Source organism: Bos grunniens, chromosome 12, assembly GCF_055505025.1.
Source record: "Bos grunniens cultivar Pamir isolate PY7600 chromosome 12, Bosgru_T2T1.0, whole genome shotgun sequence".
In the NCBI taxonomy this organism is placed as follows: Eukaryota; Metazoa; Chordata; class Mammalia; order Artiodactyla; family Bovidae; genus Bos; species Bos grunniens.
The window spans coordinates 91824066-91842665 of NC_141176.1; the positions used below are offsets into that span (position 1 = coordinate 91824066).

General features: G+C 55.7%; 1 protein-coding gene across 14 annotated transcripts in view; it reads left to right on the forward strand.

Annotated features, from left to right (window-relative positions):
- ARHGEF7 (Rho guanine nucleotide exchange factor 7) overlaps positions 1-18600 on the forward strand; it is a 103170-nt gene that overhangs the window by 36726 nt on the left and 47844 nt on the right. For 10 of the 14 annotated variants that reach the window (XM_086328692.1, XM_086328686.1, XM_086328687.1 and 7 more), the window contains 3 exons: positions 5059-5143; positions 7937-8067; positions 13266-13467. In XM_086328692.1, coding sequence (XP_086184818.1) covers positions 13269-13467 — 199 coding nt within the window. In that variant the 5' untranslated portion in view covers positions 5059-5143; positions 7937-8067; positions 13266-13268. Of the gene's footprint in view, positions 1-3190; positions 3301-5058; positions 5144-7741; positions 7765-7936; positions 8068-13265; positions 13468-15056; positions 15214-18600 lie in introns of those variants that run through there. The other 4 variants (XM_086328685.1, XM_086328688.1, XM_086328696.1 and 1 more) reach the window with 3 other exon arrangements.

Genomic DNA, 18600 nt, shown 5'->3' on the forward strand with positions numbered 1-18600 from the left:
CACCTGGAGGCGTCTGTCTGGGATGACTGCGCCTACTGGGGGCGGAGACAGCGCGGCCCTTTCACACGTGGGTCCTGCTGCCTCGCTCCTCAGGACTCTGTGCTCCCTTCTGCCCCAGCCCTTCCTGGAAATGCTTAAAATATTCGGTGGCTCTTTTCTTGAGTAAGTGGTCCCTGTCCTCGTCTTTTAGGTGTTGATACAGTGGAATCCGCAGAATTGAATATGATCTAATTGTCATTTAAGGGAGAAGAGACGGGGGCACGTAGGGTGAAAGTGCTGCGTATGGACAGAATCCATCACTGAACTTTAATTTTATCCCTAGGGTGTAGGAGTAGGTGGAATTAAGTGCAGAGTCTGCAGAAGCCGAGAAAGAGAACATTCTCTGCTGGATTTCTGCTTTGCACATATCCCCAGCAATATGGACCATTTGCATTAAACTTAAATAGCACAACTCATTCAAGATTCATTTTTTTACTCATCTTGTTCTAAAATCACAAATTCCACTTGACAATGTGATAGGGCAAGATTATATTTTTAAACTTCGAGAGCCACACTCCAGAGCTGTGCCAGAAGGAACAATTTCTTGTGTCAAAAATAACTTCCTCCTAAATTCATCAGTGGAGCTGACCTGGCTGGTTGCATTTGGAATGCTGAAGCTGCCTGCGTTGGGACGGAGCTGTGTCAGCCTTCTGCGGTGGGGGTCCTCTCCCTGAGGGCTGGTGGAAGGAGGGCTTCTCCGCATCGCCTGGTATTCTCTCTCTGGCACCTCAGCCGTGGTGGCGTCGTTGAGGTGTGAGTCGTCTGCTTTTGCAGCGGTGTGATCAGGCGGGTCAGAGTCTGCTATGGCTGTGGCGTCTCGTGAGACTGGGCGGGGGTGTGTGTGTGCAGCGATGGCGGGAGCAGCTCGCTGCTGCTGGGTTGCTCCTGGGTCTGGCGGTCAGTCCCGGGGCGACCTTTCCTGCCTTCTCTGAGCCACAGCTGCAGGCAGGTCTCCAGGAGGTGATTGCGTGTCATCACCTGGCCTTGCCTGGCTCTCTGCGCTGCCCTGCCTCTCTGGCCTCTCGGCTGTGACTCCGGCAGGGCCCACAGGTGTGGCCGAGGTGGCGGACTTGCTGGTTGTGGCCGGGGTCTCCTGGTGGCCTCGTGGCCTTGTGAGGAAGGACCTTCCTGATCTGCAGCCCATGCAGAGACAAGCCGAGTCAGGAGATGGCCAGAAGCTTCTGATTTCATGCCTGTGGTCCTTGCCATTCTCAACTCGTTACTTATGCAAACCGATAATTGTTTTTTTTTTGTTTACGCCAGTTTGAGTTGGGTTTCACTTGCTTACAGTTGGAAGGTTCCTGACTGACAAGATCTTTGTTGCATGAAGTATAACGTTATGTGAAGTTTGCTTTTCTGTTATTATATGGGAGACTCTCCTGGCTTTCATACCATCTGTGAGCCTGGAAGCTAAGGCAAAGCCGCTCGCTGGTGTTGGGGTGGGGAGAGCCTCTCGGATGGGTGAGCTGGGCACGGTGCCGTCACCCTGCGGGTGGGGTGCCCCCGGCCTCTGTCAGGCGTGCCAGTGCTCCACAGGCCCTGTTGGCAGGAGTGGCAGCTGGGTTTGAGGAGGAGAGAGTGGCCCAGGAGGTTGGAGCCCATGGTGGGCCTGGGGCGGGTTTCCCACAGGGACCCTCCCTCCTGAAGGCGGGGCCATGGCCCTTCCCCGGAGCATCTGGCAACTGGGGCCCGCCCGTGGGAGACCAAGCCACGTGCCCACCAGGCCGCGGGCTCCTGAGCACAGCTTGTGCTCAGGACTTGTTAGGTCGGCAGGTACCTGGACGTGGCCAGTGCCCTGCGCCCTGTCTCCCTTCATCTCCGGACCCCACCTTCCTTCCTGGCTCGCGTGGCCCCTGCAGAGGTGCTGACGCGCGGGGGAGAGGGGACGTCTCCTGAGAGAGCCCAAGCCCTCTGAGGGCTAGCCGGAGACCTGGGGTCTTTCTGAGAGATTCCTTGAGCAGGCCTGTGAAGCAGCTGTACTCTCTCTTCAGGAGCCAGCTCTGTTAGGGGAGACGTGGGTTTATGTCCCGCTCTCACCCAGAGGAGGCTTGCCCACCAGCAGCCCACACGACCCCATGGCTGACCACTCGGGAGGCGTGTCCTGCTGTTGTGCTGGCTGCGGAGACGGCGTGGCTGTACTGAGTGGCCTCTTTATCCTGGGGTTCAGGCTGGGGGAGCAGCTCCTGAGCGCCGTGCCCTGCTTATGCCGGAAGGTTCCTGAAGCTTCTGTTGGGACGTTAGGGCAGCGTCCTGCTCAGAGTGGCTGCTCGTGCTGACTCTCGTTGGCTGGCGGTGGGGCAGCGGTTGGGGGCGCCCACCCCACGTCTGGGGAGGGGCCGAGTAGAGGCTGGGAGACTGTGGTTAGACGGGAGCTGGAGGGCAGCGTGGTCATCCTCTGGCCGGGGGCCTCAGAGCTCCTGCTCTGGTGGGCGGGCCACCCTGCCCGCATCGCCCCGCTGTGGGTGCTGGTGGTGGCTGGCGTGTGGCGCCTCATCTCTTCCTTGGGGACGGGTGGGCCCTCCTGTGTCCGGTGTTAGTTCAGGGAACAAGCCTGAACCACGTGTGATGCTAAGTGTGAGGAAAGAGCGTGTCAGAGGGTGGTGTAGGGAGCAAGCGTGACGGCTGGGAGGTCGAGCTTGGCTCAGGCAAGTGATGGTCTGGCTTAGCCCTCCCGTGCAGCGTCATGGCCAGTGCGCTTGGCGGCTCCGGGTTCTGGGTGCTCGAGAACCTGCCTTCTCTGCTGCACAGGTGGGGCTGGGACGCTGGGCGGGTGGCCTTCTGTTTGGGAGCCTCGGGGCCCTGACGGACTGAGGTGGCCACCAGCAGAGGGCCCACGGGCAGGCGGGCTTGTCTCCGAAGCGTGAGTGCCCCGGGGTAGCTGTGTGAACCCTTATTCCCATTTTCTCTGAACCCTAAGGTTTTTTCTTTTGTTGAATAGACTCCTGTCTCAGGAAGTAGTTGGTTATCTTTCTCTAGAGGAGCCCTTTAGTCAAAACATCTGTTGACTCAGAATGTGCGTCTCCCTCTCGGTGGCAGGCGCTTGTCTGGTCTCATTGTGTAGCTTCCTGTTGAGAAGTGTGGCGTGTGTGTGAATTCACTTAAGTTCTGACATCACTTTGGAGCCCATTGGTGGGCTGCTTCAGCCAACCAGACGCTTCCTGGTGTCCAAGTAAGATATATAGTTCTGGAATAACAGGAAACTTCAGCTTTCAACATCCTGTTTTTCTGGGTTTTGTGACTCTCTGCCTCACCACGATGAAGGTTAGTAAATACTTTTATGTATATTTCTTCTTGCAGAATACTACAATTTGAATTTTCCAAGCTCCAGAATTAGGATTTGAGAGCTGAGACCGCCTCCTCCCACCTTTTCCAGGAGAAGGAACTTTTGTGTTCTGACAGAAGGGAGCGGAGGCCTGTTCAGGGCCCTCCTTTTAATAAAGAACTCAGCCAGCCCATTGCAGATGTAGCTGCACACGTCCGCCTGGGTCACGGCTCCTCTGACTTAACTATAGTCTGTCACACGGGGATTCCAGGGACTGTCCTAAGGGGTACTTGTTTTCACAGGTGGGCAGGATCTGGCATCACGAATGTTTTATCTCCTGCTCCATCCACGAGAAAGGCGTGAGCAGCGTCGCAGAGTGCTTGGGTGTCTGAGTTCACGACTCTCTTCCCCTCTCCCAGCTCTGTTCGCGTTCTTCTCTCAACTTGGGTTTAATGGCCTCCTTTCTGGAGCTGGTTGTTCAACTCTTGGGTTTTCTTTCTTTGGTTCATGTCTAAATAAGCACACCTCACGAGGATGTTTACTTATCTCAGAAGTTAAAGCAGGAGACGGGACCGGAGGCGGCAGTGACTATCGAGATTTGGAGCAGCCCTGTGTCCTGGGTCTGTCCTCACAGAGACATTCTGAGCTGTGGGGGGGGGGAGGTGGGGATGGTGGGAGCCGGGCGGGTCGGTGCCTTCTTACTGCGCGCGGGCTGTCCTCTGGATGTGGGGTGTGAGGTCTGCTGCGCGGGTTTCAGTTTCTGGGGCAGCCCGCACAGGGACCGTGCAGTGTGCCAGGGCCTCGCTGGCTGTGCTGAGTCCGCCGGGGGAGTAGGGCTGCGGGAGCCAGGCGAGTACGAGTTAGCTGTGCAGGGGGTGGGAGGCAGGAAGAGGAGCCGGGCTTCCTGGCAGGATGTGAGACGCAGGAACCGTGAACCAGCTGGGGCAGAGGTGGCAGGCGGCCTGCAGAGGAAGCCATTCCTGGGGTGGCTGGCCACCGGAGTTCATCTTTGCCCAGTGAGAGAATCTCTGAAGCATGTAGCCCTAGTTTTCATTTTGGCACATGAACACATCTTTCTGTTAATTGCATCTCTGAAAGAATTTTCTTTCTCTATTTTCTCTGGCACAGAGTTGTGGATCATCTGATGGTTGAATTTCTTGGTGGGGAGGAGTTGTTATCTAGTGATCCAAAGCTGTGTGTGATCTTCAGACAGCGTTTGGGAGTGAGGCGTGTGTGTCTCAGCCCGTGGTGTTTGTGCACACGTCCGAGACCATGGGCTGCGTCTGGGCAGCCCGACGCGCGTTCTCTTCTGGCTCCTGGGCGGTTGTGTCCCTGGTCTCTGGGGTGGAGGCGCCCCTCTTTCTGGAGTCTGCCTCCCCGCTTCCTCTCCCTCGACCCTTGTGTCCACTCTGGTGTCTGGGCTTTCCTTTGGCTGCTCCTGACTTTGGCCTGGGCTGTGACCCGGAGAGGAAGTGTGTTGTAGGTGTGCCTGGCGGCCTTGGCCTCAGTCTAAGGAGAAGAGCCCTCTCTGAGTGCCAGGAGTGCCCCATGTCACTAGGAGGGTGGGGCAGGGTGGTTCAGAAATGGACTCAGCCCCAGGAGCAGAGTGGCCTGGCCTCCTGGAAGCTGAGCTCCTGGGGTGCCCCTGCCCGGGTCTCACCTGCAAAGCCCGCTGTCTTCCTCCCGCTGCACAGAACCGCCACGTCCCGCCCTGGTGCCGGGCTCGGCTAATCCTGCTTGTTCTCTTTCCCTTGCAGACGTTTGATGCAAACGATTTGTATCAGGGGCAGAATTTCAACAAGGTCCTCAGCTCCCTAGTGACGCTGAATAAAGTAACAGCAGGTAAGTGTCTTTCTACTGAACTTGAAAGGAGGGGAGCTGGGGTAGAGACCTTGCCCTTCTGTCACAGACAGGGTGAACGTTACCGAGCTTAGAAAGGATCTCGCTAAGTTCTTGATTGTGGCTTTGCTGTGATGGTATCCTTTTTCCTTGTTAGAGCAGCTCTTCCTCTTCGGGTCCTCGTGTGTCTCGGTGCTTCCCCTCCTCTGCCTGAGCGAGCAGCAGAGGGGCCTCGTCCACGGGCGCACTCGTGGGCTGTCCTGGCCCTTCAGATGGGGGCGCTCTCCCCCTCACTGTGCAGGGAGGAATGGGCCCCAGGGACCACCCCCGGGGCCCTGGCGTCGCCTGCTTGCTAAGGGGGCTGCCCCGCCACCCAGAGCAGCCTGCGCCCCCACAGGTCCAGGCGGGGCTTCCGTGCTTGACCGTGGCCTGCAGTGGAGACTCTTGGCTGTTGCAGTGACAGCACCTCGGGTCACGCTGAATTAGGACCCAGGTGAGTGAGTGTAGACGAGGGTGAAAGTCTGGATCCTGAAGGAGAAGTGGGCTCCTAGACGGGCGTCAGCACTCCACCCAGAGGAGGCCTTGCAGGAGGAGGTCTGTGGCGTTTCGAGGAGGTTATCCGTCAGGCAGCATGCTGCCTCCTGGCCCCCCCCCCAGTGAAGGGGTGGGCTTGATGTGAGCATGCAGCAAGGGGGCGGCTGGCCGTGTGTGGCCAGGCTGGCTCTGATAGCAGTGCTTCCCCCGGGACTCCACGCCCCGGCCCACCTCGGTGCCCCCCGGCTGCCAGGGCCGCGGCTGACGTTCTGTCCTGGGGCTGGATGTGCGCTCGGGCCGCAGGCAGGAGCAGCTTCGGTAGATACAGACCTCATGCGAGGCTGGGGGAGAGACGGCAGGTCAGCTCTCGCCCTGGAGGTGTCCGTTTCCAGGGTCAGAAGGTGAGAAGAGGGCCCCGGAGGATGCTTCTGCTCCATCTGCCAGGTGGCGATGCTCAGTCATTGTGGCGGGAGTGCGGGGCTCGACACGGGCCGGGGCCGGGGCCGGGGCCGTGTCCGGGGCCGTGTCTCCAGGGCACCCGTGCCATCGCTCTCACCCCGTCAGGTGAAGACGTGTTTCTCGTGTGTTCTTGATGCCCCTGGGTGCAGAACGCAGAGCGCTGTTCTTTACAAAGAGCTGCTGGGACATTCTGGAGTGAACTCGGTGCTTCTCTCTTCAGCTCTTAAACAAGAGGCCAGAGCCTTGTCAAGTGAGAACTTTCTGCCTCTCGTTTGTTGGCTACTGCTCTTCATGTTTGATTTTGAAGTCAGTGTGACATATGGCCGTGCCTTTGCAGATGTCAGCCATAAGGGCCAACTCAGGTGTAAGAAGGGCTTCCCTGGGTGCTCAGTGGTAGGGAATCCACCTGCCAAACAGGAGACCTGGGTGCGATCCCTGGGTTGGGAAGATCCCCTGGAGGAGGAAATGGCAACCCACTCTGGTATTCTTGCCGGGAACATCCCATGGACGGAGGAGCCTGGTGGGCTGTAGCCCACTGGGTCGCAGAGAGTCGGGCGTGACTGAGCGACTAAACAGCGGCAGGTGTGAGACGCACGCTGCCCTTCAGGGTTGCTGTCGGCCTTGCTGAGAGAGGCCTGCCAGTGGCTCCCCTCTGCTCCTGGCACTCGAAGGAAGTGTTCTCGGGCATGTGGACGGATCCTTGCCTTTCTCTTGGACAGAGGAAAGGTTGGCGGTGGGGCAGGAAGGAGTCCTGAGTGTGCCCTGGGTATAGGGGTAGCTGCTGGGCAGCTTCCTCACGCGTGTCCTCTGGGCGCTGCTCTGCACTTGTAGTTGCCCAGGTCCCCGCCCCACGGTGGTGGTGAGCGCTGGCTGTTGCCGCCAGCGCTCATCTGGGCCTGAGAATTGGAGGGGCTTTCGGACTGAGTGTCCACGTGGTTTTAGGGCAGGAGCCCTAGATGCGTGGGCCCTGCTAGCTCTGGGCAGTCGGGGAGCGTGCACCATGTGGTACCCTCCTGGGCGCTGTGAGAGCAGCTGGAAAGCTCTGTTTCCCTGGGAAGTCCTCTGGCTCTCAGCTGTTGATGACTAAGTCCGCATTTCCTCAGACACTGTGCCAGCCAGTCCAGACAGACCTGCCAGAAAGAGCGGGCCCGGAGGCCCCCAGTTTCGGGATGTTTTCATGGAAGGCCCCCACGCAGCTTCAGGATGTTGCCAGGGCCTGCGTCTCAGGGCAGTGATTCCTTGGAAAGCCTTTTTGTGGCCTCGCTTTCACGATCCCGCTGCATCTGTGAAACAGGCTGCTGACCTACACGTGCTGGGTGGTGGTGGGTTATGTGGTCCTGACCGGACCCCCAGCAGGGACCGAGCCTTTGGTGCCCTTGACACCCTGGTCCTTCACAGCCCTGGGAGGTGAGGAAGGTGTGGCTGCCCTCGTGCAGGGGGACTTGCCCTCTGAGGGGCCGCTCTGGCCAGAAGGGCCAGGGGCTTCTCTTGCACGTCAGCGTCTTTCCTTCTCTGCACGGTCCCACAGGGGCTTGGAGCTCGCTGGGCCCGAGGGCAGGCGTGCGGCAGGGGTGCAGGGGGCGAGGCCTGGGCGGTGCTCGGAATTCACTGGGAGGCCTGTTTTTCCCCAGGTGAGAGGAAAGGATCAGAACAGACTGCCTGATGACAGAACTGTTACATGTCCTGTGCTGCTTGTTCCTGGGAAGGGCAATGGGGGTGCGTGCGGGTGGGTCCGGGACTCTGCTCTCTGCGAGGGGCGGGTGGGCAGCAGGGCACTCAGCCTGCCCCCTGACGACCTTGCAGACATCGGCCTGGGGAGTGACTCCGTGTGCGCCCGGCCCTCCTCACACCGGATCAAGTCCTTTGACTCCCTGGGACCACAGCCTGCGCACGGCCGGACTTCACAGTTGTTCCAGGGCCAGTACCGCAGTTTGGTAAGTGTGGGCAGGGGTCCCGGCGGTGGGAGTATGGTGGTGGGCCGGGGCTCGGGAGGCGCTTGGCACGGGGCAGGTGCCTGTGCTGCCTTGCCCCTGCTCTCGGGGCTGGCATTTGCTCATCGCCAGATTATCACAGGTCTCGCTTCATGTCGGCTTATTTCAAGATGTACCTCTGTTTATCTGGACGGATGTGGGCTTTGAAGTGTTTTCCTCATCACTTACATGGTGTTTTCTTTCCTGCTCTACACACGATTAGAAGTTGGGGCACAAGAATCCATGTCTCGTACTTAGATGATGAAGAAAAGGCTAACCGTGGAAGACCCTCGAGGTGGTTTTTCTCTTTATGGGCGTGTGACTGCACACTGCGGAGTCCGGCTGCAGCGTGTGAGAGGGGCCCCCTCGTGAGCGCTGGTGAAGCAGGGGCCCTTGGGGTGGACAGACCCCAGGAGACAGGCTGTGAGCACAGACCCCGGGAATGAGGCCCGAGGGCCATGATGCGCAGGGCTGAGCGGAGCCTGTGGGGGCAGCCGCCCTGTCCGCTGACAAGGGGGAGTGTCCGCATGAGGACCACCGAGCCCCCCGGGGCAGACACCGGCCTGGCCCTTGGCTTCATCAGCCGCTGCTGTGACTCTGCTTCGTGCGACGCCCTAGCCATCATTTTGTGTTGGAGACTCAGCGAGCGCGCCACGCGAGTCTGAGGAGAGCCTGCTCTTCCAGTCCTGAGAGGCCAGGGCTTTCTGCTCACTGTGGGGGGTCGTTCTGTAAGCACGCGCGGGTCCTGGAGAGAGAGTTGGCCCGGTTGGAGCTGCGCCTTGTAGAGAGATGCATCTGAGTTAGGTCGCGAAGCACTGTTAAAAACGGAAAACTGTAGGAGGGGTATAATTTTCATGCCTCTTCTTGAGCGGCTCGCGCTCAGGCTGACTCTTCCTGCTGTGCGTGCGTGGCTGCCTTCCCCTCAGAGAAGCCCCGGAGCCCTGTCTCTGACCTTGTGAACAGCACAGTGCCCCTCGGGTGCGGTGTCTCGGTGCCGGCTGGTCAGCGCTTCACGGGGACTGACGCGTGTCACCGTCCACCCCTCCGGGGCTGGAGGGATTTAGAGGGCCCTGTTGGGAGCATCGTGATCCAGAGGAAGAAAGGAAGGTGTCCAGATCCCTTGAAAATAGCTGCTTCATGAAATACACGTGGAAGATGCAAGAAAAGTCACCAGGCTTTGGGCAGAGAAATCTGCCGCCTGACCCATTCACTGGTGGCGTGTGTCATCTGTTTGTTTTGTTTGCTTTGTTTTTGAGTAAATGAGGATTGGATTGCAATTGAACAATTTTACTCAGTTAAATGTCCTTTATGATGAATGTTGCTGAGATCATAGTAAGTGTAGGACTAGTGTTTCATCAGAGAAGTTTTGTCACACCAGAAACGGAAAGCCCGCGCCCAGCTCGGCTGTGTGGTGGGCACAGTGAGCCGCTCGGAGGGAGCGTGGTGAGACTCCTCCTGACCTGAAGGGGAGGGTGAAACCCGAGGGGAGATGCTCCTGACTGAAGCCTCCCTTTGCCGCGGCCGGGCCAGCAGCGGTGGCCCCCAGGGAGGGCCGGGCTGGCGTGGCGTGGCCCACGTCGTCCTCCAGGGTGGGGGGTGCTCGACGGCTGAGAGCGCCTCAGGAGCGAAGGGTCCAGACCGCCTTGCCCTCCGCTGACACTGCCGTCTGGGCCTTCGCGGATGTCGCTGCCTGAAGCAGGAGGCGTCCTGGTGCTGGCCTGGCCGGCCTGTTGGGACGCTGTGGGCCATGTCTTCTGCCGCCTCCTGACGCTGCTGCCCCGTCCCACCCCGGTGCCGCCCGTGTGTGCCCAGCAGGTGGGCAGGCAGAGGGCTTCGGGGCAGCTGGACGTCCTCACGGGCTGCTCTGCGCCTCACTTTGTTACGTGTCACGTTCCGTTGTTGGAAGCCCTCACCCCGACGGGCTCTGCAAAGCCAGGGGACATCGCAGAAAGGAGAGTGCTGTGATCAGAGTGGACGGCTGGGGGAGACGGCGCTGCTTCACAGCCTGAGGTGTGGCGGGCGGCTGCGTCTGACCAGGGCGAGGGCAGCCTCCCTGCGGGGTCCACACCTCTCAGGTGCCCCTCACCCCGAGCTTGAGGAGACAGCGCTCAGTCCGGGGTTTCTCCAAATGCTTATAAGAGATCCCTTTATTGAATACTTTCAGTTCAGTTCAGTTGCTCAGTCGTGTCTGACTCTTTGTGACCCCATGAATCGCAGCACGCCAGGCCTCCCTGTCCGTCACCAACTCCCAGAGTTCACTCAAACTCACATCCATCGAGTCGGTGGTGCCATCCAGCCATCTCATCCTCTGTTGTGCCCTTTTCCTCCTGCCCCCAATCCCTCCCAGCATCAGAGTCTTTTCCAATGGGTCAACTCTTCGCATGAGGTGGCCAAAGTACTGGAGTTTCAGCTTTAGCATCTTCTCCAACACCACAGTTCAAAAGCATCGATTCTTCAGCGCTCAGCTTTCTTCACAGTCCAACTCTCACATCCATACATGACCACTGGAAAAACCATAGCCTTGACTACACGGACCTTTGTTGGCAAAGTAATGTCTCTGCTTTTGAATATGCTATCTAGGTTGGTCATAACTTTCCTTCCAAGGAGTAAGCATCTTTTAATTTCATGGCTGCAATCACCATCTGCAGTGATTTTGGAGCCCCAAAAGATAAAGTCTGACACTGTTTCCACTGTTTCCCCATCTATTTCCCATGAAGTGATGGGACCGGATGCCATGATATTCGGTTTCTGAATGTTGAGCTTTAAGCCAACTTTTTCACTCTCCACTTTCACTTTCATCAAGAGGCTTTTTAGTTCCTCTTCACTTTCTGCCATAAGGGTGGTGTCATCTGCATGTCTGAGGTTATTGCTATTTCTCCCGGCAGTCTTGATTCCAGCCTGTGCTTCTTCCAGCCCAGCGTTTCTCATGATGTAGTCTGCATATAAGTTAAATAAGCAGGGTGACAATATACAGCGTTGACGTACTCCTTTTCCTATTTGGAACCAGTCTGTTGTTCCATGTCCAGTTCTAACTGGATACAGTTCTAATCTGCATACAGATTTCTCAAGAGGCAGGTCAAGGTGGTCTGGTATTCCCATCTCTTTCAGAATTTTCCACAGTTTATTGTGATCCACACAGTCAGAGGCTTTGGCATAGTCAATAAAGCAGAAATAAATGTTTTTCTGGAACTCTCTTGCTTTTTCTATGATCCAGCGGATGTTGGCAATTTGATCTCTGGTTCCTCTGCCTTTTCTAAAACCAGCTTGAACATCTGGAATTTCATGGTTCACATGTTGCTGAAGCCTGGCTTAGAGAATTTTGAGCATTATTTTAATAGCGTGTGAGATGAATGCAATTGTGCAGTAGTTTGAGCATTCTTTGGCATTGCCTTTCTGTGGGATTGGAATGAAAACTGACCATTTCCAGCCCTGCGGCCACTGCTGAGTTTTCCAAATTTGCTGGCATATTGAGTGCAGCACTTTCACAGCATTACCTTTCAATACTTTAGGTATTAAATATTAAGTTTACATTAAGTGTCTAATTCAGTAGATGAAGATTGATGCATTGATTTGAATTATTAAGTAAACACGATTTATGATAACCAGTGTATGTTTAAATAGGTAAATCCACGTGGACTCTGAGGCCTCACGTCAGCTCCTCCTGGAGCTCTGGGCACTGTCTGTCTCTCATCCTGTTTGGCGACACACGCACCCAGTGGAGAGTCAGGAGATTCTCTGGGACTTGCTCCTAGGGGAAAGTCAGTCAGACGCCACTTTCAGTTTCTCTGCAGGTTCCTTAGGTATCTGGCTGTGTCTCTAATAAACGCCCCGTGTAAAGCCTGTTGTTCAACAGCACAGCGTTGCGGCTGTGGACGCCTGCAGTGAGAACAGCGTCGAGCTCCCCGCCCCGGCCCCTCCCGAGGCCCCTGTGCTGGCGGCGGCTGCAGCGCGGCATCATTACGGCTCAGGCTCAGTGGGGCCTGGCCTTCCCGGACGGTGTTCTGTGTGCCTCTGGCAGATGGCAGTCTACTCTCCTGCCTTATCCGACTCTCCTCTTGGGCCTTCAGACGGCTCAGGGTGTCTCCGTTTCCTCTTCCCCGGGAGCGTGTGAGGCCTCAGGCCGCCCCCTCGGCCTCTCTGACCAGCACCTGTGGGCTCGCTGCGACCCGAGTCCACCCCTCCACTGCCTCCATCCTCATTTTCTCTCGGTTAGTCCCGTTTTGGCGGAGTGGTCTTACACTAATGTCTTGAGTAAGGGTGCTGTTCTTGCGTCTCTGCAATAACTAAACTCTTTGTCTTTAGTTTTCTGACGTTTAGGTATGACGTGAATTGGTCCAGATATCTTGTTTCCTGTTTGGGGTTCACTCAGCTTCTGGACGTGTGTGCTTGTGTCTTTTGTCACACCTGGGACACTCTGAGCTGTGCTTCTTAGACTCCTTTTTAGCAGTGTCCTTTCTCCTCCAAGACTTTGGTTCCAATGTCAGATCTTTGTCATTTCTCACAGGTCGCCGGGGATCTCATAGTTTTCTTTGTTTTTCACTATTTAAGTTTGAGTAAGTTTTGTAAGTTCTGCCCCATTTCTGAGGTTTCCTGTTTTATTCGTCTGTTTTGAGAGAGCTTCACTTCAGTGTTGGTATCTGTGTCTTCTCAGTCAAGCTCGAGTTTGTTTATTCGTGGAACAAGGGGCATCTTTGATTTTTAAGACACTATGAGAGCATGTTGGAAGATGCGGGATCCTGTTCACATCTGTGTCTTAGGCCGCGGTCCTGGCTGAGGGTCGTAGGCTGTGGTTCTGGGGCCAGGCTCGTTGACCGGGCGTCTGCGGGGTTCCTGCTGGACCCTGACTGTGGACGGGGGTCGGTGAGACTCAGGGCCTGGCTCCTGCCCCGAGGCTGTGGAGCGCAGGGGCCTGTGCATGTGTGTGGAGTGTTCGTGCGGGCAAACGTGGCCCGAGTAAGGCCTTGCCGCGGTTAACGGGGTTTCCTCCGGGCTGGGGCCTGGGTGGTGGTCGGGGCGCGCTGCGGGGCAGGGACTCCCGTGTCTCCAGCCGACCCCCGCGTGTGCCGAGCGGCTTTGCTGTGGTGCTGAGTTGCACCCGGTCTGACTGTAGCGACGGAGACGCCGTTGTCTTCATGACGTCTCTCTCCCTTCTCCCCCTGTAGGACATGACCGACAACAGCAACAATCAGCTGGTCGTCAGAGCCAAGTTTAACTTCCAGCAGACGAATGAAGACGAGCTGTCCTTCGCAAAAGGCGACGTCATCCACGTGACGCGGGTGGAGGAGGGGGGCTGGTGGGAGGGCACGCACAACGGCAGGACCGGCTGGTTCCCCAGCAACTACGTGCGCGAGGTCAAGCCCAGCGGTGAGTGGTCGGCGGGCGGGGCGGGGCCGGGGCGGGGGATGGAGGCGGGGCGGGGCCGGGGGCGGGGCCGGGGCGGGGATGGGCTTGGCGCCCGGCTGGGCGTGGCCCGGCCCTGGCGGAGGGTGAGAGCCTGGCCACACGGGGGTGCTGGAGAAGGGGCTCCACACTCAGGCCAGCGTCTCCTGCCGTCGTGACACCAGCGGTTGAAAACAGACTCACTCTGTTCTTTACCGTTTGTGAGGAGAAACCTGTCACGTCTGTTAGTTTTTATTTTGTGGTTACACATTTATATAAGGTACATTTCATTAGAGGTGGCCAAAGTACTGGAGTTTCAGCTTCAGCATCATTCCTTCCAAAGAAATCCCAGGGCTGATCTCCTTCACAATGGACTGGTTGGATCTCCTTGCAGTCCAAGGGACTCTCAAGAGTCTTCTCCAACACCACAGTTCAAAACCATCAATTCTTCTGTGCTCAGCCTTCCTCACAGTCCAACTCTCACATCCATACATGACCACTGGAAAAACCATGGCCTTGACTAGACGGACCTTTGTTGGCAAAGTAATGTCTCTGCTTTTGAATATGCTATCTAGGTTGGTCATAACTTTCCTTCCAAGGAGTAAGCGTCTTAATTTCATGGCTGCAGTCACCATCTGCAGTGATTTTGGAGCCCAGAAAAATAAAGTCTGACACCGTCTCCACTGTTTCCCCATCTATTTCCCATGAAGTGATAGGACCAGATGCCATGATCTTAGTTTTCTGAATGTTATCATTAGAATACAGTTAACAGTAATAGCCAAGCTTTTGTGTTCTGCTTCCTATATAAAGTCCTTTTTATATGTGACTTTCAGTCCTCACCACAGCCCCAGAAGACAGTGTTGTTGGAATATTCAGGAAATAGGGTGCAAATAATGCCCTCCTCTGAACACCCTCCGGTTAATCTGTCCCTGGGCAGAACCAGCCGAGGGTACGGCGCTGACGTCCAGCTGCCTGCATTACAGACACGGCTGCTGGGAAATGTGCCTTAGTCTGCAGCTTGGCTGGACTTGCCAGTCGCCGCCAGCCTGTCCGGGGGCAGCCCTGGCTCTGGCCCCTGGGCCTGAGTGCTGGGGAGGCCGAGCAGTCCTTCTGGGGCCAAGAGAGCGCTGGGCCCTTTGTGGGGCGAGGTTGAGAGTGACATGGTCTTTCCATTTACGAAGGGGATCCAGGAGGTCACAGAGCTGGTGATGGGCACGCTCTCAAGAGCCACAGAGCTGGCGGAGGGGCTTGCCCCAGGGGTCACAGAGGTGGTGATGGGCACACCCTCAAGAATCACAGTGCTGGCTGAGGGGCGTGTCCCGAGAGGGTCTCGGAGCTGGCAAAGGAACAAGCCGTAAAGAGTGGGTTCTGCTGATTGTGTAGACATCTGTTGGGTCTGGGCTTCTTGAATTCTACTGTGAATATCTCTTTTAAATGGAAATTCTGGTTTGATGTTGAGGCATCATAGTAAAAGTATGAATGAGTACAAATGTTTCCTTTCCAGGTATTTCTCTACCTGAAGTTTCCAGAGTTAATCTTTAGAAATGACACTGCAACGATGGGGTTGTTTTCAGGTGGACGTGCGTGTGGTCAGTGTCGTCTGTGGTGGCCTCTGGGTGTCCCGCAGCCTGGCAGGCGTGTTCTACTCTTACCCTATTTCTGGGGGAGCAGTTAGCACCGTGGGGAGTGGGCAGACACAGCTCTAAGAACCAGCCATCTCATTTTTATGAGGTACCTGTGTCAGGAGTCACCGCATCACTTTGTTCTGCCTGTAATTCCTGTTTCTCTGACTTAGTCGTGTGTGTGTGTGTGTGTGTGTTTGAGGCCCTTTTAGTTGTATGTGTGTAACTGCCTTGCTGTCACACAGCTCCTTGCAGGGCTCACATGGAATCCCTAGTTTTCAAGCCGCACTGAGACTCAAGTAACTGAAAACTTTCCTTGTTTTCCTGTTTAGTTTTAAAACGTAGAGAATGGCATGTTTGCTCAAGTGAGTCATCTGTTAGGCTGCTGCTGCTACTGCTGAGTCGCTTCAGTCGTGTCTGACTCTGTGCGACCCCATAGACGGCAGCCCACCAGGCTCCCCCGTCCCTGGGATTCTCCAGGCAAGAACGCTGGAGTGGATTGCCATTGCCTTCTCCGTCTGTTAGTCTGGGTGGTGTTTTATTTGATTGTCGAGCTAAAGGAATAACTGCTTTGAGGCGTAAGTTTCCGTTCCTAGTGTCCTCCGATTACTTGACTCTTTTCTGTGGAAAGCTGTGCCTGCCTGATTTTAAATGTGGGCGTTTGAGAAGGAGAGACGTGAAACCACGTTTTTACTGTTTCGCTTTGTAACAGTTAAGAATGAAAATCCAGCGTCATGGTAACACTTGTGTAATTGCATTTTTTTTTTTTTGGTAATTTGTATGACTTTGTGATTTTGGAATAGATTTCTCTGTTTTAAAGAACAGGTTTGACATAAAGGTTGTGATTTGCAGTGTAATTTATCCTTCATTTTCTGTGAACAAAATGTGCCAGGCCCCAGCATACAGACTCCTTCCTCTAAGTGGCCGTTGTGGCAGGAGTTTTTCTCTGTGTTAAGTTTTGATTTGGTTTACAGATATTTTTATTGAATACACAAAGCTGAGGTCTCCTTCTCTGTGATGTCCCCTGGGGTTGCGTGTCTCCAGGTGAGCTCTGTCTGGCTTCTCCGGCAAACGCGTGGCTGCGCTCTCCTGCCCCCTTGTGGCTGCAGACGGCAGTGCTCTGTTTGCGCCTGGGGCCCGAGTGTGGTTTCTGGTTTGAAATAGTCCCTGTGAAGACAGGAACGCTCCCTCAGAGATCGAGTTCCTCAGACCTCTTGCAGGGGTCTGCAGGAGGATATTTCAGAGTTCTCTGCGGACGCATTGGAGTCCTTCCTGAGTATGTGCTGTCTGACGGAAGGTGTATGTCAGCGTGGTGTATGTCAGCGTCCCCGAACATTTTCTCTGCAGACTCTTGGTATGTGAACTCATTTTATTCACGCAGTTAATGTGTGTTTTACACACACAGACACACGTGCGATGGTTTCTTGAATTTGCGGGGTGGAAGGCCGGCCGCCAGGAGGCTCGTCCTGGAGCGCTGGCGCTGCCCTCCAGCGGGTGGAACGTGGGCGCCGCGGGCTCGGGAGCCCCAAGTCCAGGGCCACGTGGGCCCGGTCGGGTTTCGTCTCTGACACGTTGACCCGATGTCCTGGCATTCCTCATGATGTATGGCCCACATTCACCTGCAGCCCGCTGCTCAGATCTCTCCCCACCCGCTTCCCTCCGCCCTGCCTGTCCACCAGGATTTCATCTTAGACCGCAGGGCTCATTTCTAGAGGCTGTTTCCCTCTTTTCCAGATGTCCTTCGTGTTCGTGGTGCCTTTTCACTCATTCGGGCCCCAGTTTCTTTGGAGGCGTTTTCAGCGCGCGTGTGATAAGCCTCCTAGATGGCCGTGTTATTTCTGCATCTCAGGACTGGTCCCCTTGTGTGTTTCCTGTTTACACTCGCTTGACGCCCGAGTTCTTGATGAGCTTGTTTTCTGTTTGGCTGTTCTCTGATGGCTGGTTGTTCAGTGGGTGCCTCCTTTCCCTGGGCCGCGGAAGTACTCCTGCAGAGACGGCTGACCTTGGCTTCTGGGTCCCTGAGAGCCTTCTCGCCCTTGGAAAACCCCAAGGGTCCTCAGGAGGTGTGGCTTTGGATCACACACTGGGCGGGTTGCCTCCATTTGATCTCTCCCGGCTGTGTCCCCCACCTCAGAGTGGCTTCCCTGGCTGGCTTCCTTTGAGGAGGCGTGCGGGGCTCAGGGCCGGGCCGCTCGGCACCAGAACTGCCTGCAGCGTGGCCCCGGACAGCCCCATGTTGCCCTGCTCTGCAGCCCTCGGTCCTTTCTGCACCTGGTGGGAGGGTCCCCAGCCCCCTTTTGTCAGCACATCTGTGTCTACATTCTGTTATCAGTGCTTTGTAACGATTATTACGTGAAAGCGGGGACAGGCTGCCTGAGTTGCTCTGAAAGGTGCGCTGTTCCATCCTTGGGGTTCCCCTGCCCTCCTCACAGGGCGTGGAGTCTTGTCTTTAGATCTTGGATGGGCCGCAGAATGTTTTGTTTTCCTTAGGACGCTAGGAAAGCTGCGTGTTTTAAGATCTGTTTCCTGTGCGTTTTCCTCTGTTACGAGTGGAAACTGTTACGTGACTGGCTTCTGTCGTGTTGCGTTAACACGTCCAGATTCTCTCTAGAGGTGCTGCAGGCTTGCAGGTCTGTGGTTCTGCAGCCTGCACCTCCATGAACGCCTCTCCTGGAGCCTGTCCCTGCAGTGCCAGCCCATGCCCTCCCGGGTCTCCTGCAGGGGGCACCGAGCCTTCTGCAGAGGGCACGTTGGGGGCCCCTCCGTGTGACGGCTCAGGTAGCGCCTCACACAGTGTGTTCCTGACACCTCCCAGCCCAGGAGATTCTTCTGGCGCCCAACACATTGTATGCTCTCCTTTTTTTTTGAGTGAGAGAAGACAACCTCTTTGGACTTAAACCGTGATTTGTCTGGGTCTCTCCTGCCTCTTTCTTTTGTAGAACGTTAGCCTGTAGCTTGCTTTTGAAAAACATCTTCTTTATAGTTCTCATAGTAGATTAAATTCTATTAACTGGGATGTTGAGAGGTATGTCTTAAACTTAAGTATTGATAAAATGAGGCAGTTGGCAGATGATTTGCTTTAAAGAAATTGAAAGCAGATTCAAGTCTCTCACGAATTAACCTTGCTTGACCTGTGTTGCTGTGTGCCTTCTGTGACTTTTTTTTGATCCCAGGGCTGTAGTTAGGCTCAGCTGTCTCCCCTTTACTGGTGTTGCATATGCTTTCTCCAGATGGCAGATTTTAAGGAGAAAAGGCATTTTTTTCCTTCAGATGGAAACATCAGGTTTTCTTGCACAGTTAAATGCTGAGATGCAGATATAAGAATTGAGAGGAAGTTTTCCTCGTGTCTCTCATGGCTTAAAAATCACTTGTTTCCCGTTGAGTTCTCTTTTCCATCCCGTGGATAGAGAGAGTCTTTCAGCTGGGAACAGCACCTTCTGTTTTGTTCTGTATTTTCACCTGTTTGGAAACCCTTATAGAGAGGTGTTGAAGGAAG